This window comes from Carya illinoinensis, chromosome 2, assembly GCF_018687715.1.
Source record: "Carya illinoinensis cultivar Pawnee chromosome 2, C.illinoinensisPawnee_v1, whole genome shotgun sequence".
NCBI lineage: Eukaryota > Viridiplantae > Streptophyta > Magnoliopsida > Fagales > Juglandaceae > Carya > Carya illinoinensis.
The window spans coordinates 29,915,979-29,934,021 of NC_056753.1; the positions used below are offsets into that span (position 1 = coordinate 29,915,979).

An 18,043-nucleotide genomic window follows, 5' to 3' on the forward strand; every position below is an offset into this window, starting at 1 on the left:
TAGCGATAATTCATTCATAAAACAATTTAATGATAATTATTGTCCTATTAATACTTTTAAATTAAATCTTTTAACGATGATCATATGATTTCTCTCTTTTTATTTTTCAGGACTTTAGATGAGTAAGTGAGCAATATTGAGGCTCTGTTTAAAACATCACATCATCCTGGTGGTACTGGTCGCTGCTTAATTATGATCTGTGCGCACATCGAGTCTTTTTTAGAAAGTAAAAGCATTACAGGTCCCAATGCACTTAATACGATAATGATATATCTGCAATTTTTTTATAATCATTAAATAATATTCATCATAACACTTCTTAAAAATATATATATAAATAATGGTGTCCTTGCATATATGCCAGCCGGTCATGGATCACCATGGCTCAACCTAAGATTTTGTAGCTTTTTAAATCTTGTGGAATATATATATATATATATATATATATATTAGTTACAGTATTAGAATAGGTGATCTGAATTAAAGCCTTGATTTACTCTGAATTTTTTTTATAATATGTTGGAAAAAGATTAACACTTTGGATTTTGAGGCTTGAGCTATATACATGACCTGTAATTATATGGTCTAAAAATCATGATTAAGTATGCAATTGAATTTGCTGGAGGAAAATTGTATCCCACGTTTAAATTTTGTAGGAGAAAAATAAAATGGTGGATTGGTGGGGAGTGAGAGGGAAATCTAGCACTGATCATTTGTTTTTTCCTCACCTGAAAAAGGTATCATCGATATCCCATTCCTAGCTACATTCAGATTTTGTGGGTATGTATCGTTTTCTTTTCTTTTCTTTTCTTATTAGTGTGGTAAGCAGCTTTTGTCAAGGGGGAATGTATGAAACTAAAAGTGGAGACGATCAGTCGAGAGAACTGTAGATAATAATCATAGAGATCATGTTGTTATCTTGAGAAGAAATGGGATGAGAAGTCCCGGCCCCCTTTTTTTATTTTGTTAATCATGAGCAGTGTGAGAAGCATCTATAGCATCATTTGGTGGGTTAGGTTGTATTAACAAAGGCTGAAAGGTGACCAAGATCAGGGTTGTATTATAGTTGCTTCCTGGCCTACTCAGTTGCTAGGGTAACAAGGAATTATGTGTTTTTCTTCAGTAATTGTTTAGGTATATTAATCATTGCTTTCAAATAGTTTTCATCCTAAATTTAATGTAAATCCACAACACGCTTATTATCATTAAAAATGTTAACTCAATGGAATTATGGAAGAACTCGATTAAGATGTAAATGAAGATTATTTCAAATTCTTATTCGAACTTAAGATTTGAGGATCTCAAATGAAAGCGATAAATATATAGACTCTACAACATTTATTGTTTTCTACATAAATATTTCAAGTAATATTAAATGAATAATAAATATTGTAAGATCTATTTCATGTATTTATCTATCTCTGTCTCGATTGATATATACTCTTAAGTTCGAACAATAACTTGTGAAAACTTGATTCCTAGAAGGCAATCCACCTATTGATCACCCTCATGTAAGCTGGTTTTGCATTACAGAAACAGTATTGCTAATGGTTTGAATTCCCTTAACCCTCCATATCAAAGACAGAGAACCTAACTTCACTAGCTAGCTAAGATGCTGCCTGCTGGCACCAAAAGAATACTCACTCACTAAACCGACAAAGCAAAACCCTAGCTTTGTGGTTAATTTTATCGACCTTTTTTTTGTCTTTTATTACAAGCACTTCGGATGATTTGATGATATATACTACCCACCAAAACCTTATTGCTTTGAAGACACTAGAGCTGTAAATCACGAACCCATATGATGTGCGCTCTCCCTCCCTCCCTCTCTCTCTCTCTCTGATCACTCTCACTCTCACTTCATAAAGTTTTTTTTTTTTTTTTTTTTTGGGTGGCATCTTTATAAAGTAATTGAATGGGAAGAGATTGATGGATGAGAGCCATATGTGAGTGAATGTGGTATAAGACCTTAGCTAGCCCCATATCTACCTCCCTTAATTCACACTTATTCGGAAACTAATTATGTCTACCTCCCAACAACCATGATTTATCTTCAAATTACAAAAAGTAAAGTGGAGAGAGAGAGAGAGAGAGAGAGAGAGAGAGAGAGAGAGAGAGAGAGAGAGAGAGAGAGAGAGAGAGCATGGATTCGACCCAAGAGACAGAATTCACATTGTATTTTGGTTTTAATGTCTTTGCCAGCTATGCCTCCACCTTGTTCCGGTGAAAGGTATTGAAAAGTTAATAACACAATCATAGATTTTGCTGGGTTTTCTGCCACAAAGTTAAAAAGTGAAGAATTAAAATGGTAATATGTTTTGCCCCATAAACTGCCAAGCTGAAAAGAAAAGGGCATGGCTCTCCATATCTCACGCCCACATCATGTACAGGTTGTTTAGTAACTTTATTTCACATTCATAGCAGGGATTAATTGTGCGAGGTTTCGGCAAAAGTACATAACTTGCGAGAATTTTTCAAAAATTTGCATGAAAATTAATGAGGTTGAGACTTGAGAATGCCTAGTTTAATGAGACGTATTAAGCAATGGGTGGATCTATGATCGACTTTAAGCTTTCATAGGCTTCAAAGTCATAGACTTTGCTAAAGAACGGCATTTAGAACAAGCGAACAAGACATATCTAAAGTCTCTAAACTAAACATATTTTCAACAACATTATCCTCTCTTGGTTTTATGCTCACACTTCCGAGTTTTGATTTCCCTCTCTTGTTATGTTTTTTTGGCTCTTACCTCACTTCGTCTCGTTTTAGTTTACTATGTTTTGGGGATTAGCTTAGTCGGCTTTTTTTTCAAGTCCTTACAAGAGTCAGTAGATCCGAGACCTCACGGAAACCAGCTAAAGTCCAGTTCGTATTCCTTCAAACCCGTATCATATGTAAAGATGCCCTCCAACATGCTCCACTAATCCACGCCATCCACTACAAGACTTGAAGGGCAATTCCAGTATGAGCAACTCCCAACTTTATAGAAGGAAATTTTTAAACAGGCATACCCAATTCCAAATCAAGCAATGCTCATAAGATCTCATAAAGATGGGGATAGAGGCAGGCATTTATAGAAGGAAATTTTTATATAGCATACTCCCAACTTTTGAAACTTTCTTTTAGAAAAATAAATATGATCCAAGAATGATAGAAGTGTCACATTTTGCATAATGGAATGAGAGTGCAGTGTGTAGTATTAATTTTTACAGAATCTACGGGACTAAACTTCAATAAAGAAATGCAATGAACTACAATAACATATTTTACAATAGTATGCGTTATGAGGGCAAGATTACATTATTACACAGGTACGCAAGGCGGGGCAGGCTAAGATGGCATGAACTTCATGACAAGATATATTTCAACAGAAAAAAAGATTGGAACAATATAATTTGAATTTTATACGGAATTAAAACAATTTAATGCTTGGGAGTGAGAGAAGGAAACGAAGGAATTGATTGTAATATTAGCTTCCGGCCACTCCGGTGACTAGGAGATGACCCAAAACCACTGTGTGGAGGAGAGACTCTCTTTCTATTGGGAGAAGCAGACTTGATGCCAGTATTAGGAGAGGTGTTGCCACGCAGAATCTCTGGCATTTCATCCTCAGGGACCGTTTGGGAATGCCTCTCAATCTTGGGTAGGGATCGGATAATATTTGGCTTTCCAAATTTTTGGCTGGTATATAATCCAGAAGAAGACCCCACAGTAAGAAATGAAGATCTTGGCGGTTTGCAATTTGAAGAAAACGGAAGTGGAAGCGCGGGTCTGGCACATAAAATTATTATTTAAAATTCCATTAAATTGCATGTGGAACATCATTAGCCAACAAAAAACAGCTTGGAAATTGAACCTGCTAAGCCGTAATGGAGTTGTAGGAAGAGTAGAAGTTGGATTCTGCTCTTCACTGTTCTGATTGTCTGATTTCTGTAAATCCTTGTCCATGACGCTATTTTCACATGCATCTGTTTCTTCTTCTTGGTCAGCTTCTATACCCATTGGAGCAGCCTCTGCATAAAAATAAATAAATAAAAAACAAGCACCAAGAACATTGACATATAAAGTTCAGACAACATCAGCAAGACAATTACAGCATTTTTATGGAACACTGATAGAAAAAGATAAAATAAAATAAAAAAAATTGAAGGAAAAGGGATAACTTGATGCTTGCAGCAGTAATATGCACCAGGATTCAGGGTACAGACTCACCATCCTTTCTACCAAACGCATTCTTGCACCCTTCACATCTGCAGCCAATGGAGCATCCAACTCCACCCTTCAAAAGAACACCAACATTTCTGAATTAGACTATATAGGAAAGTATAAGCACAGAGACTCTGCCGAGGGGAAAACCTGATAGCATTCACAGTATTTCTTAAGGCAATTTGATTTCTTGCAGTTGCATCCCCTTTTATGTCTTGCCGAAGCAGGGGTTTTGCTGGATTCATCCTGCAAGAAAATAAACAAATCAGGTTTAATTGCACTCCAACTTTCTTGTCAAGTAAATAGTAAAGCCAGTCTTATTATCTAACCCCAATTTCAGTTACAGATTCAGAGCTCCTAATCACTTTTGGAGCAAATGCAAGAGGGTTGCGGGACTCGATCTGTTTACGAGTTGCAAGAACAGTGTCTTCATGAATAGGCTTGTTGAAGCATTCTTGACATGAACATGGCTCTATGCAGTAAACACCAGCAGCAAAGCATTCACAATAACTGAATGGAAAAAGTATGAAGAGCAAAATAATAAGCCTGAAAGTACTAAAATGAAAAGGCCACTTTAAGTTACAACCCAAACCTTAATGACACATCCATTACCACTAAGTCAATATATACGTATTGCGCTGGAAACGGGAACAAAAAAGCGAGAGGAAACGATAGCACAGTATCTTGAAATACGGTGAAGAAAAAAAATATGCAAATGGTGAACAGCTCTAGTTTTTGAAGGCTTGCTTCATGGGCAAGAGGGTTGGCCATCAGCTTCCCCATAATTCGCCCTCTTCCACTGCCCCCTCCTCCCCGCCCAAATAAAGGCAAGAATGAGAAAAACCTTTTTGGTCCACAAACTAACTGGCTCCTTTGATCCCCCAGATACTTTCATGGAGGCACTTTCTTGTTTTTTTTTTTTTTTTTTTGGAAAATTTATGGACACAGTTACAAGTAAATACTCCCATGACATGTTGGTCAGTTGGGAAATACTCGCATCATAATTGAAAAATAATCCTTTGTCTCCATCAGTTGGCCTCATACTCAACCCCTTTCTTTTCTATCTTTTATTTTTTAGGTAAATGGAAATTTATTGATAATAGAAAAATAGAAGCAATACTTCTTTTCTATCGATTTTACCCCCACTAAACCCTCTGTCAAGCTCTTGTAACAATAGCATGCCCTTCTGTTGATCACCTGTGGCCTTTGTAGGCCAATTTTGAAGCTGGCCATATGAGAATATGTTAAGGCCATTACTTGAAGACCCTCAAAGGTCCAGGTATACCGCGTTTTAGGTTTTAAGTGTAAATCATGCCAACATCAAGGGCTTGTCTATGTTGAAATATGGTAATTTAAGACAACAAAAAAAGAAGATAATTTTACACAATAACTCTCACCTTGACACTCATAGAACAAACAAGCTTAGTCAACCTAACACAAACCTGGGCTTAAAAATGAAAATCTACTTCAGTTAAAAACTGATCATCAGGCACAGTAAATCCTGGCTCCAGATTTGACTTATGTACGAAAGAAATGTTAAAACTTACAGTTTCAAACACTTTGATTTCTTACAGTTGCAACGCTTGCAGGACTCACTTTCTCCAGCATGTTCCAACCTGCGCCTGCAAATCCAATTCAAAATTGTGAGGTGACAAAGAAACCAAAAAAGTAAGAAAAAAATCTATGAAAATATGAAAAGAGAATGAATAATATGTAAATAGTTGGGCATACCTCTTCTTTTTGGGGCTATTCTGATTAAACTCATCACTAACTAAATATGCTGATCCCTGAGACGCATCTTCTACGTGAGAAATCCCATTTTCAGCAAGTTCTGTGTCTCTCTCAGAAGAAGAGACTGAAGTCAAGGATATACGAAGAGGTTCTTGACTGTTTGTAGGTGAGTTAACGGAAGCAGTTGAGCTGGGCAGATACAATTGTTGTCCAGAGGACAAACTTTCATGCTTTACATTTTTGTGATCCTTTGAATTTGTTGCAAGAGCATTTAAGTGCAAACCAATTCCAGGTAGAATGCACCGAGAGGAATCTCCACTGGGTTTAATTGGGACCAGCCGCTTATCATAACAGGCAATCTTCTCATCTAGCGTAGAAGAACTAAGATCTGAAGCATCACCTAAGTTCTTCCTACGAGCTCCCACCATCTCAAAATCAAGGCAGCGCCTTCGCATACCACGGTACAAATTAGAGACAGCCTATACAAAGACAACAAATATTTATGTTATGAAAATTAATGTATAGAATTACAAAGGGATCAAAATGTGGAGAAACCTAATTCACATTTATGTAAACAGGTTACCAATTTAGCACAGCACTTAATAATTGCATGTGCAGCAAAAACTGTAGATTTAATGCATGGAAGTTATGTAATTGTACATATCCAAATAAAAATGAAAATAAAAGCAAAGAAAAAACCTCCTCTTGTAAGCTTATAGTATAAGAAAGTCAAAATCTTGAAAGCTATAGCATACAAAATTCAAAATTTCAAGCTAATCATGAATTTACCACTCTGGAGAACTATGTGTGGGCAGATGGTTAAGTAAACCACATAAATTATTGTTTTGTAAACTAAATACGATGTGTATATCATTTATGCTAAAAAAACTGTACTTTTTTGGCATGGAAGGTAAAGTTGAGGAAATAATGCATACACATATTTACATCCAAATTTAGGTTACAAATAAGTTTTGCAGCCATGCAACTAATGCTGCAGAAGTTGGCAATTGATACTACTCGTGTCATTTACCTTAGAAGCATATGGAATGAATGTTGCCACCCCACTATTCATTTGCTCACTTGTATTGCTAGACATACCCTTATTCAAATTATCAGCAGTGTTATCCTTAGTCTGCTCTATTTCCTGAAGCTCACTGGCTTCTCCAGTTGCAGCAGAAGGATTGTTGATTTCATGCTGTTCACTAGAACCAGTGGGATCAACAATTTGCATTGTCTGCACATCATTGATGTCAATTTGCTGGAGTTGTGACATAAGAGAAGTGGAAAATCTTGTCATGGGATCCATTGATTTCTCAATCAGCTCCTTAAAAGCTTCCGAGTTAGTAGGAGAAGTAAAGATCAATAGATCACTGACATCAGAAATCAAACTCTCCCAACCACTTTCCATCCCTTCTATCTTTTGGCCAGTTTGGCACATCTCAGATAGATGCATTTCATCTTCAGATGAACCCTTTTTGGAGGCCTCTTGATCATTTTGAACTAGTAATGCCGACTTGCCAACCAAATCCGACACATAACCTGTCTCAGTGCCACAAAGAGGTGGTGGGTCACAGTCAGGACTACCACAATCATACTTTAAGGTACATGGAAGCTCAATCACAAACTTTGAATGTTCAGTAGATGCCTGAACAGAAGCTTCTCCAAGTGAAACCTCTGGATCAAAGGTTTCCTGTAGCTCAGCCGAGTTAACAAACAACTGAGCACCATCCATACCGATTCCTTCATTTGTACAGATTTTATTCCCAATTCCAGAAGAAAACTCAGGTTTAGATCCATCTAAATAGGTTTTCCTGAGGAAAAAAAAAATTAAAATAAAGAAATGGCTGAATAAAGTGCAACTTCAGATGGAATGCTAAAAATGTAAGAAAAACTCTTACCTTTTCAGGAACCTAGATTCCTTGTGAGAATTGACATGGGGTGAAGTGAAAACAGATGGAAGAGATGCAAAATTAAGTGGGTTGAACGTTTGAGTAACATGAATGGACTTCACTGGCTTGATAGGAGAAAGACTGTTGATATAGTTGAAGACCGGGGAATCCTAATGCAGTGAAAAAGAAAACTTCTTAGAGCATGAAAACGAGGTCAGCATAGAAAGACAATCAATTACATTTTTAAACAGACATTCAAACATCCTCAACCGTCCATTATTATTACTACAAAATTTTTTTTTTATGCAAGTCAAACTTCGTTCAAACATCAGAAACTGTCCCATCTGAAGGTAAAAGAAGAATCAGAAAAAGAAACGAATACATCAACTTTCTATATCAAACAAAGCTAGCCAATGGGGATCAAAATATTGTACAAAACCAGCGATTAGTCAACTATTAAGGAAAATTAATGCTAACAATAAATCGGGGTCATAAAGATCAAGATTTAATCCAAATTACAGGAGTTTCCATGAATTCTGCAACGAAAAAACGTGGAAGTTCTGTCGATAGCTTAACCAGAACTGCAGAGAGCATCAAAAGATTTTTTATTTTTTTGGGGAGATAGAGAATTAAAAAAGAGAACCAGAAAAAAACATCAATCAAGGAAGAATCGAACTTCCATAGCTGTGTTAGCTAGGCTACCCGCCTGATCATCTTTCTTTTACACAAATTACCGGATCACATCTTTCCTATGCCGTTTCCGGGTCAGCTCTTTCCTCTCTCATGTTGCTATTTTAGCTGTCATTGCCGTTACGTTACATATTTTATTTTCTTTGACCCGGGCAAGGGAAAGGTTGGTTCTTCGATGACCCTTGGCATAGTTAAGATAGTACATGCTTCTCCATGTGGATGCGTAGAAATTTGAATGAGATTGTTATAGGTAACTATATCAAACAGCGGTTGTTAATAACAAGTAAATCATCTTTCAAGAAACTTGCAGAAGAAGACTGCATCAATTATAGCACAATGCAGGTCACTGTATATGCAAAAAACTCTTTTTTTTTTTGGTTAGTGTGTGTATATATATATATATATATAACTTCAAAAGCATAAAATAACCCAGAAACCAGAAATCAGGCAAATAACCACTGGAATTGCAGAAACTGAACTGAACTTGGAGATCTAAGCAGCGTGAAACAAAATTTAAAACAAATTTGTCCAAAAACCATATTCTAAAAAAAGGGTAAATAATTATCTGTCGAAACAACAACAACATCTAATTCATCAACTGCAAAGTAAAAGAAAAACACCCAATTCAACAAACAAAATTTCTAACCCCACCAGCAAAATCAAAGACCAACCAAATCAGACGAACCAAATCTACCTTCTCGAAAATGCACGAGCTTGTCATCACCATGAAAAAAATAAAACCCAATTACACCAACCATTCAAATAACCAGAAACATTAACCAAATGGGTCACTGCATCTCACCTCGAATTTAGAGATGGGTGTCCCGATCTGGTTCTTCTCTGGGGTGTCCATGTCCGGAGAAGAAGCTCTTTCGGATGCCTCTCTCTCTCTCTCCCCCCCTCTCTCTCTCTCTACTTTCTTTCACTTCTTTCTTTCTCTCTCTATCTCTCTGACTTTTTAGCAGACGAGATTCAAGAAGAAGCGGGAAGGCGGGAGTGGGGGTACATTTTCTTGTGGGGATAACCCCGACCCTACCACCGCGAAATTCCCCACTCCCCACACAAACACACAACACACTCCCACAGCTCGGTATGTCTTTTTGTGTAGCCTATAGTTCATATTAGTTTTATAGTCTTTTACGAAAGTAACCTACAGTGTTGACCCCCTGTCTTCCCTCTGTCTGGTCTGAATCTCGACACTTCTTCCTTCTCCCAAACATCCCCATTCGGCTACTAAAAAATAAAAAAACTATCTTTTCTTCATTTTTATTTCCGTTCGTCAGCCTCTAGCCAACTGTATAGATAATCCGGTAGTGTTGAGACTTCCAAATCTAAATTAGGCAACAATGAAATTCTCACACTGCATGAAAAGTTGATATCTTGGAGCTTTAATGGGTATGTCATTGGCTAAATCCACCGTTTGCAGCTGATCTTGGACCATTAAATTGAATCTTTATTAATTTTCTAAGATTGCGTCTTAAACCAGTTGCTAATATTGGAAATTTCTTAGCTTTCATAGCTGGCCAGTAACGTGTAATGAATTTGATACCCAATAATCAACTTCCAAAAATGATAATTACGAAACCAAATATTACAAAGTGAAGTTTTGAAACAACAAATACAATCAAATAGCAGCTTTCTATTATCCAAAACCGTTACCAAAGTGTTGAATCCTAGATTTTGGCAATGACTAATGAGGCAAAGCATGCCTATGATTACGGCCATAAAAACTCTTTATCTTTGAACATCTTTAACTAGGGAGAGACAGATGTCATCGGAATATAAGAAAGATCGTCGATCATAAATCGTTAAAATACTCTAATGATTACTTTGATTTTATTTTTTAACTTAATTTTTTGGCCATTTTTAACCTAAGGTAGCATAAATATTCTCTCTCCCAAATTTGTGTTGCAAGGGCAATGTGGACAATATCTCGTGCAATACTTTACAGGCAGTAATGAATTTTATCCCAATGTATTAAATAGCACCTAACGTTACATTTTTCATGTGAGTGACATAATGACAAAGTTAACTAGGTGTGCGGTACCTTAAAAAAACCATGTGGTTTTGGCGCGCGACGCTTTTGAAAAGAAGGTTATATAAGCTACGTTTGAGGTCCATCAATGGCAATGGGTACTACCATGCTATCACCTATGATTGGCTAAAACCAGTGAACCACATCACTCAATTCTTAACTCACGTGATCAGATTTTATTTCCATTTTCTCAGACACAACCTATCATTGGTGTAGACATGTTTCGTTGGCCAATCACATCAAAGATTGTTTGTTTTCTTTTAATTTAATTGTACCCTTCACATCAAAGTTATCAATTCCCTGCCAAGAAAAAAAAGTTACCAATCTCCTCAGCTAGAACGCACCTAGGGATCAACATCATTAACGAGTCATCAGGACACGTGTAGTGTTATGATGCAGGCACATCATTTTTTGGACGAGTATTTATGTCCCCCCTCGCTTGTTTGGTACAGAAATATCAAGATGTTAATGGGTTGGCTCTAACAACCGCTGCATGCTGTACCATTGAAGTTTCCCACTCTTCCAGATTTGTATATAGTACCATGGACTGGGCCGGCCAATCGGCTGTAGTGGTCCCATAGAGAGCAAAGGCAAGTGTCACGTGACACACCGACCTCACACCTCTCTTGCAGCTATTGTTTTTTTTTTCCTAGACAAACAAGATATTTATAGATAAATTAATAGATATAAAATATAAGTTAAGTAGAGTAAAAATTTTCTATAGTCTTCCTAAAGCTAACATAAATTACAACACAAAAATAAAATAAAAAATAAAAAATAAAAGAGGTGATCAGAGCTAAAAAATTAGCTATCACGATCCCACCCAATTCTCACAAGCAGAGACCTCTTGATGATAATTTTTAAGTAGTCTGATGAATAGACTATAAGTATTGGTCTGGATTGGCTGAAAGGAACTGTCACATCTACTTTCACTCGATCTTTAATTAAGGAAAATGGGAACATAGTATAGCAATCGAAAACTGTGACTAATCGCCAGGGAAGGAGGTTACTGGCGATGACAATGCGTGCAGGTCATGTGTCACAACTAGAGTGAAGAGAACAGTCGGATTTAAAAGATCCGAAGCCATAGATCCTGAAATAGCTGCAAGTGGTGGCAAAGCGTGCTGCAGTAGCACATGAGGCAAACGCGTTGCATGGATAGGTAGATTTCTTCTGCTAGTTCGACGATCGGCACTTGGAGAAGCTGAAAAAGGGGCGCATGTCTACCCTAGGTCGCCGGAAAGCAATAGATTGACAAAGATGAATGATGCTAACAAAAAACTAAAAACACAAGAAAATACAAAGATAAACGGAAAACAAAGATATATATATTCTATAATATATTTAATATAAATTATACAAGATATTTAGATAATATGAATAATATATGAACATTTTATATTGTATATTCTTTTTTCTACATTGGATCGGACCATCTAATTCGAGCAATGAGTTGAAAAGATCTTAAAAGAAAATAATTCATCGAGGAGAAGTTGAGGGTTAGGGCTAGTTGTTTGGGAGATATCTCTTTTAATCTCAATTTTTTTTTCAAATATCATTTAAATATAAATTTTTTATTTAATTATTACAACTATTCCAAATTTAAAAAATACATCTAAAAAATAATTCAACTTTTTTAAAATAATTGAGAGGTAGTTCTTAATTTAGAATTCTCTTACAACTTGAAAGTGACCAAAAGAAAGTCCAGAACTAAAGTAATGAAAGAGAGAGCAGTATGTAGATTGTACTAAGCAAGCGAGTAAACTTCATTAAAAAAATAAAAAAAAAATATGATACATGAGAAGGGGGTGGGGTTCTCCAATAAACGTCCCAGAATAATAACAATAGTGTAAAGAAGTGGATAAAAAAATTTAAAAAAAAAAAAAGAAAAAAAAAAAGAAAAGGGTTTTAGCAACCAACTTCTTGGTCTTCACCCAAGTCCTACCAAGAGGACATTGTCTTAAAAGACAATAATAAGACATTCGTAAAAAGTTGTGAACAGCTCCGCTAGAAGCAGTGAGAGTGGCGGGTGCACTGTTGTTTGTTATCTTGAAGTAATTTTTAGAGAGATTCGCAATCCTATCTTCGAGATCACTGATTAGAAAAAGCAAAAATATAGTAGAAAGTATGGCATCGGGTGGACTGATCTGCGGCCAGTGATAATTTGTGATCCTGGCACCTGTGATAGTGTGAGGCAGCCACACGTTGGTGGGAAGGAGGCAGTGTGGCCCAGATCTGGAAGATCTTGGTGAGACGAAGTTGCTGGTACAACGCGTGTGGGCCATCAAAGCATGGTGGCGTGTGAAGACCACTTGCAGAATCAAGGCATGTAAGGACAAAGCGACAAGCATTTTGGCGTGGCTCCGCACCATCCTAATAGATTGGGCGGCTGTAGGAATGGGTGGTATAGCGCGTGTATGCAGATGGTGGCTGGAGAGTAGCAGATCTGACCAAAACCAAATTGTTTGAGGGAGAAGGGAAAAAACACTACATTGAAAGTGTAAATACAGTGCGAAAATAGAAATGAGAATCAGAGGAGGGTGAAATAGAGTTTTCTAGAGAGAAGGAAGATAATCTCTCTCTAGAGAAAAGGCCAACCATATGACATGTAGACTGTAGATACTGAATTGATAGACGACCTTTATTTTTTTTGCGAGCTCGTTTGGGAAATGAGATGAGATGTGAATTTTATAAATAATAGTATGATATTTTGTTAATAATAATGAGATTGTTTGAGTTGTGTATTTTTTAGGTTTTTAGAAAATGATAGAGAAAATGTTGAATATAAAATATTATAAAAGTTAAAAAATATTGTTAGAATATAGTTTTATAATATTATTTTTGTTTTAAAAATTGAAAAAGTTGAATTATTTTTTTATTTTTTATTTAAAAGTATAGAAACTTTATAATGATTAGTTTGAAAATTTTGTATTTGAATTATGTTTGAAAATGAGATGAAAAGAGAATTTTGGAATGCCATATATTTATTTCCAAACAAGCCCTAGTCGGTGTTAGAAACGTTTCTTCCGGGTTTTTTTTTGTTCAGGCTTGGTAATTAATGCTCTTTCTTACGAGGTTTGCTAAGGTTTTTGTTTTGGAAAAATATAGTTACAAGTACAATTGTGTACTAATTTGTGTACCAATGTGATATGATTAGTTAAAAAGTAGATTTTATTGAAAACAATGTTAATTTAAATTTTAAATATGAATAAATCAGTATTGGTACACAGATTAGTACGCGACTGTGTTTGTATATAGCAAAATTCTTTTATTTTTCTGTGTGTTATGTTTCTCAATGGGTCTTTATTGAAAGAAATAAAAATGTTTTGCTGTCTGTCTTCTTTTTTTATAATCACAAAGGGTAGGTATTCGAGTCCCAAAATATGCATCAATTGGGAGTCTATTTCTGTTAAAAGGAAACGATGACATTTTCAAAATTTATTATCATTTTTAACTCCTATTGCGACGAGGGGTCAGGGCTACGGGTGTAAAAAAAATTCGATAAATCGGATCAGATCGAATCAAATCAATGGAATTGGTCCGATTTCGAGTTTGCTTCCGTCGGATACCGATTTTATTTTTCTTAAAATCGGTTAAAATCGATTTAGTTTTTATTTTTATTTTTCTAAAACCAGATCGGACCGAACCGAATCAGTTCATATATATATTTTTTAATTTTTTATATTGTATATAATTTGTACATATAATATATAATTATATATTAAGTAGTTTTGTATTATATGATAAATTACTAATTAATATAATTCTAAATTTTAAAATTTTATATCATTTTGTTTATTGTATTAACATTTATACTAAAACTATATCACTATATATTATAATATACTATAATACATCAATATATTATATATTATAATATATCTTTATATTCTATAATACAATTATAATATATATTATAATATACTACAATATATTATCACTATAGTATTATATACTATATTATATATATTATATAGTATATAATATCTTTCTTCTATATATAAAAAGTGTGTATGAAACGGAAAATCTTGTTTTAACGATTTTTCTTGTTTTTCCGTTAAAGTTAACACCGTTTGTTTTAACGGTTTGGCACATAAAATGAAGACATAAATGTTGAGAGAGATAGCATTCAATGTTGTTATATAATTTATTAATCTCAATAATTATAATACTTAATAGTTTATATAATAATAAATAATTAAAGATTAGTTATTATATTTTTCTCTTTCTCCTTAACATATACACGTGAATTAGGTGCATAAGACGTGAATCCCTAAGTATAATATACGTGTATTATACGTTTCATTAACTCAGATTATTGAGTATTCCAAATTTAAAAATCTCATATAATATATAATACAAGTATGTTTGATCAAAGTATTTTTTTTTCTCCATGGTAGTAGGACGTAGCTTCCGCTAAGTCATATTTCATAAATGGGCTTGCTATGATAGGCTCGTGACAAAGGCCGTGATCCTTGAGCTAATCAAGAAAGAGTAAATTCGACCAACAATTTCAAAATATATTTTATGATTTATATATATGCTATATATAGAAAATATTATACCACAAATTTTATAAAAAGATAATGTTTTAACTTTATGTTGTCCCTGATCGACTCAAACAACAGCAAAATAAGAATTTTAATGTTATCTCTATTGATTGTCTACAGGATGACATAAATTGATGAATTATAATACAAACATCAAACGACACATATTTTGAACTACCGTTTGTGTTAGACTTTTATTAAATTTTTCGTATACATCTTTGCTAAAATTATAGATGTTATAAACATATATTGGATTATATGATACTTTGAACTAATTTTTTTATTTTCTCTAATATGCCTTAAATTATTAAGTGACATCAATAATTTTTATAAAATATATATTATTTTTTACAAATAATCATTTCATAAAATTAGACAAACGTGCTTTGTACGTTACTCCCACTTAGTACTATATTAAAACTGGTAAAACCAGAGTACCGGTTTAGGAAGGTAACCGGTGCGTAATTGGTTTTAGAAAATACAAAACCGGTATACACCGATTCGGTCCTAAATTTTATCCAAAACGGGATCGGACCAGACCGATTACACCCCTAGTCAGGGCCAGATAACTTTTGCACCATGATTAATCTGGTCATGTAGTTGTAATTTGAGGTATGCTTAATTTAGTAATTAATAAATATTCATTTAAATTTTTGTTTGAATTTAAGAATCTTATGTGATATTCAAATAAAAATATGAAATGTATCATACAATATTTATTATTATCTGTATATACATTTTATGAAGTATGTTATGAAATATTTTACTGTATGTGTATATTTTTTATACATACTTCATGTGATATTCCATATGATAAACATAAGGATAGATGATATATGGGATCTCACATTGTTTGAGAATAAGAAGTTCTTGTTTTTTATAAGGTTTCAATGGAACTCTAATTATATTATTGACTAGTTCTTTTGGAATATAGGTCCTTTGGTTTAGGTCTTCCATTAGAGCGTTACACTTCATATATTTATCTATTTCCCAAAAAAGCTCTATTTATTTTTTATTTCATATGAGGCTGGTTTGATTTTTTTTTTTTTTTTAAGAAGTAGACTTCATTTCATTCATGAAACCCGAAATTACATATGTGACTGATAAATACAGGAAAATATCTAGATTATAAGCCAAACTACTTATTTGTGAGGGGTTTTCCCGCATATAAATTTATTTATGACGGACATTATCTTAACTTCTATAAACTCTCTACTGACAAAATCTTCTGATATATGAGATTATGTAAAAACATATATATCCATCTCAATTTGTCTGAGATAACAACTATCCCTCAACTTTCAAAAGAGGAGAGGGTATCCCACTCCCATCGCCCCATCCTCCGAAGGAGGCTGGTTTGAATTTACCTACCGTACGAGTAGTCTCAAAAGAATGATTAATGAAAACCTGACATTATTTCTAACAAGTCGTGATACCTACAAAATCAATAAATACTGCCATCATAATCCGATGAGAATAGAGCTTTCATGAAATATATGTTCATCAATCTTACATAATCATGTTCACTGGAAGCACGTTTAGAAACTAGAGATCAAGGGGCCCGTGGCACTGTATACATGGGTACTTACAATAGCCAAGATGTCTCAGGTGATCTATCTGTTTTCTTTTCTTCTCTTTTGTTTATACCTCTTGACCAATTAGAATCATTGTATCGTCTTGCAGGTTCAACATCTTGCTATGATTTCCTATTGGCATATACTTCACAGTCATCATGTTCTGGCTATACACACGAGTACCGGCCAATTCTCAGGTCACATCCTCTTCGTAATCCTTTAGGTTATTGCAAAGTTAATGGATGTGACATAATAATTTCTGCTCTGAGAGTTAGCCCTTCACCTTCGGGTTTCTATCAGCTTCCTCTGGTATTGAAATGAGTTTTTACAAAGAAAAGTGAGAAGAAAATCTATAAGCATTTGAATCATCTCCATTTTTAAAAAGTTTTTCCTCTAATGAGAAGACTATAAATTTCAAGATCGAATCTGTAGGGAAAAACTCGATTACATGAACAACTGAACTTAGTCAGCTTAAGAGTGCTTGTTGTTTGACATAATTCATGGTATGTTTCCCAATCTATTTTGAAAAACTGTTTGTACAGGAATATTTTGTTGATAAAGATGGTCTTACCGTCTGGATTGGTCAGTTTAAAGTTGATGAAAATAGGAGTAATGATGTTAATTGTACAAGTTTGGGTTCTGTTTTTGAGAGTGGTATAATTGATTAAAGGTTGCATTATTGTCTTGTAAGTTTAATTGGAGAATTGAAAAAGATCAAGTGGGGGCAGGGGGCTAAATTCCATATCTAATTAATTTATTTGGCAGATGTATACTTGCAAATGTAAATGACGTGTCTCACTACCGAACATGATCGTTAATCAGCAAATCGTTATGAGGGTGGCACAGGGTGCCAATGACAACTCTGATATCTAAGTCAATAACAAATTATATATAATAATTCAAGAATTTAATCAGATGATCGAGAGTTACTTGTTATTCATATATATATATATATATAGATGTAAAGGTCCACTAGATCAATACTGTAAATAAATTAGCTTAACATTATACTTAGCTATGAGGCTTATCATAAATTACCGGAGTTATCCGACTGCCATATTGTGGATATTTATTAGGAAAGACTTATCCCTCCTAATAACCAAGATAGCCAAGTCGCCTCTTCGAATGTCTATCTTTCAAGGGTAGAGACTACGGCCTTTGGGCCTCGATTTGGGCCAGTCCAATATTGGACCCTCCAGGCAAATATCAAAATCCATGTCCATAAACTGATGCGATACATGGCTTTTGCAAAGGACATCCTACTTGGGTTCAATTGTCCAGTACAAGGTTGCATCCCAGACTAATTTGGCCCAATTTTTTTAATCTGATTTCTGTTAAAAGCTGTTTTTAGCCCAGTAACTTTCTATC

At 34.6% G+C, this 18,043-nt stretch overlaps 1 protein-coding gene across 2 annotated transcripts; it reads right to left on the reverse strand.

Moving 5' to 3' along the window:
- Positions 1–3,148: 3,148 nt before the first annotated feature.
- LOC122300778 (protein tesmin/TSO1-like CXC 2) lies at positions 3,149–9,605 on the reverse strand. Of its 2 annotated transcripts, none has more exons than XM_043111659.1 (10): positions 9,319–9,605; positions 7,836–7,996; positions 6,968–7,748; positions 5,938–6,416; positions 5,754–5,828; positions 4,536–4,716; positions 4,357–4,452; positions 4,213–4,279; positions 3,857–4,013; positions 3,149–3,771 (listed from the first exon to the last, which is right to left on the reverse strand). In XM_043111659.1, exons 1-10 carry the CDS (start codon positions 9,367–9,369, stop codon positions 3,423–3,425), a joined length of 2,397 nt encoding a protein of 798 aa, XP_042967593.1. In that variant the 5' UTR covers positions 9,370–9,605; the 3' UTR covers positions 3,149–3,422. The 2 variants fall into 2 exon arrangements, with proteins under 2 accessions (XP_042967593.1, XP_042967594.1); XM_043111660.1 differs by having other exon boundaries at positions 9,211–9,349.
- Between the last annotated feature and the right edge of the window lie 8,438 nt (positions 9,606–18,043).

Bases quoted from the DNA above. Each gene is read 5' to 3' on its own strand.
- LOC122300778 (XM_043111659.1), bottom strand. From the start codon at position 9,369: ATGGACACCCCAGAGAAGAACCAGATCGGGACACCCATCTCTAAATTC. The intron at 7,749-7,835 runs GTAAGAGTTTTT...TTTTTTCCTCAG, and splicing joins GAATCTAGGTTCCTGAAAAG to GAAAACCTATTTAGATGGAT. The intron at 4,717-5,753 runs GTAAGTTTTAAC...TTTTCCATTCAG, and splicing joins AAATCAAAGTGTTTGAAACT to TTATTGTGAATGCTTTGCTG.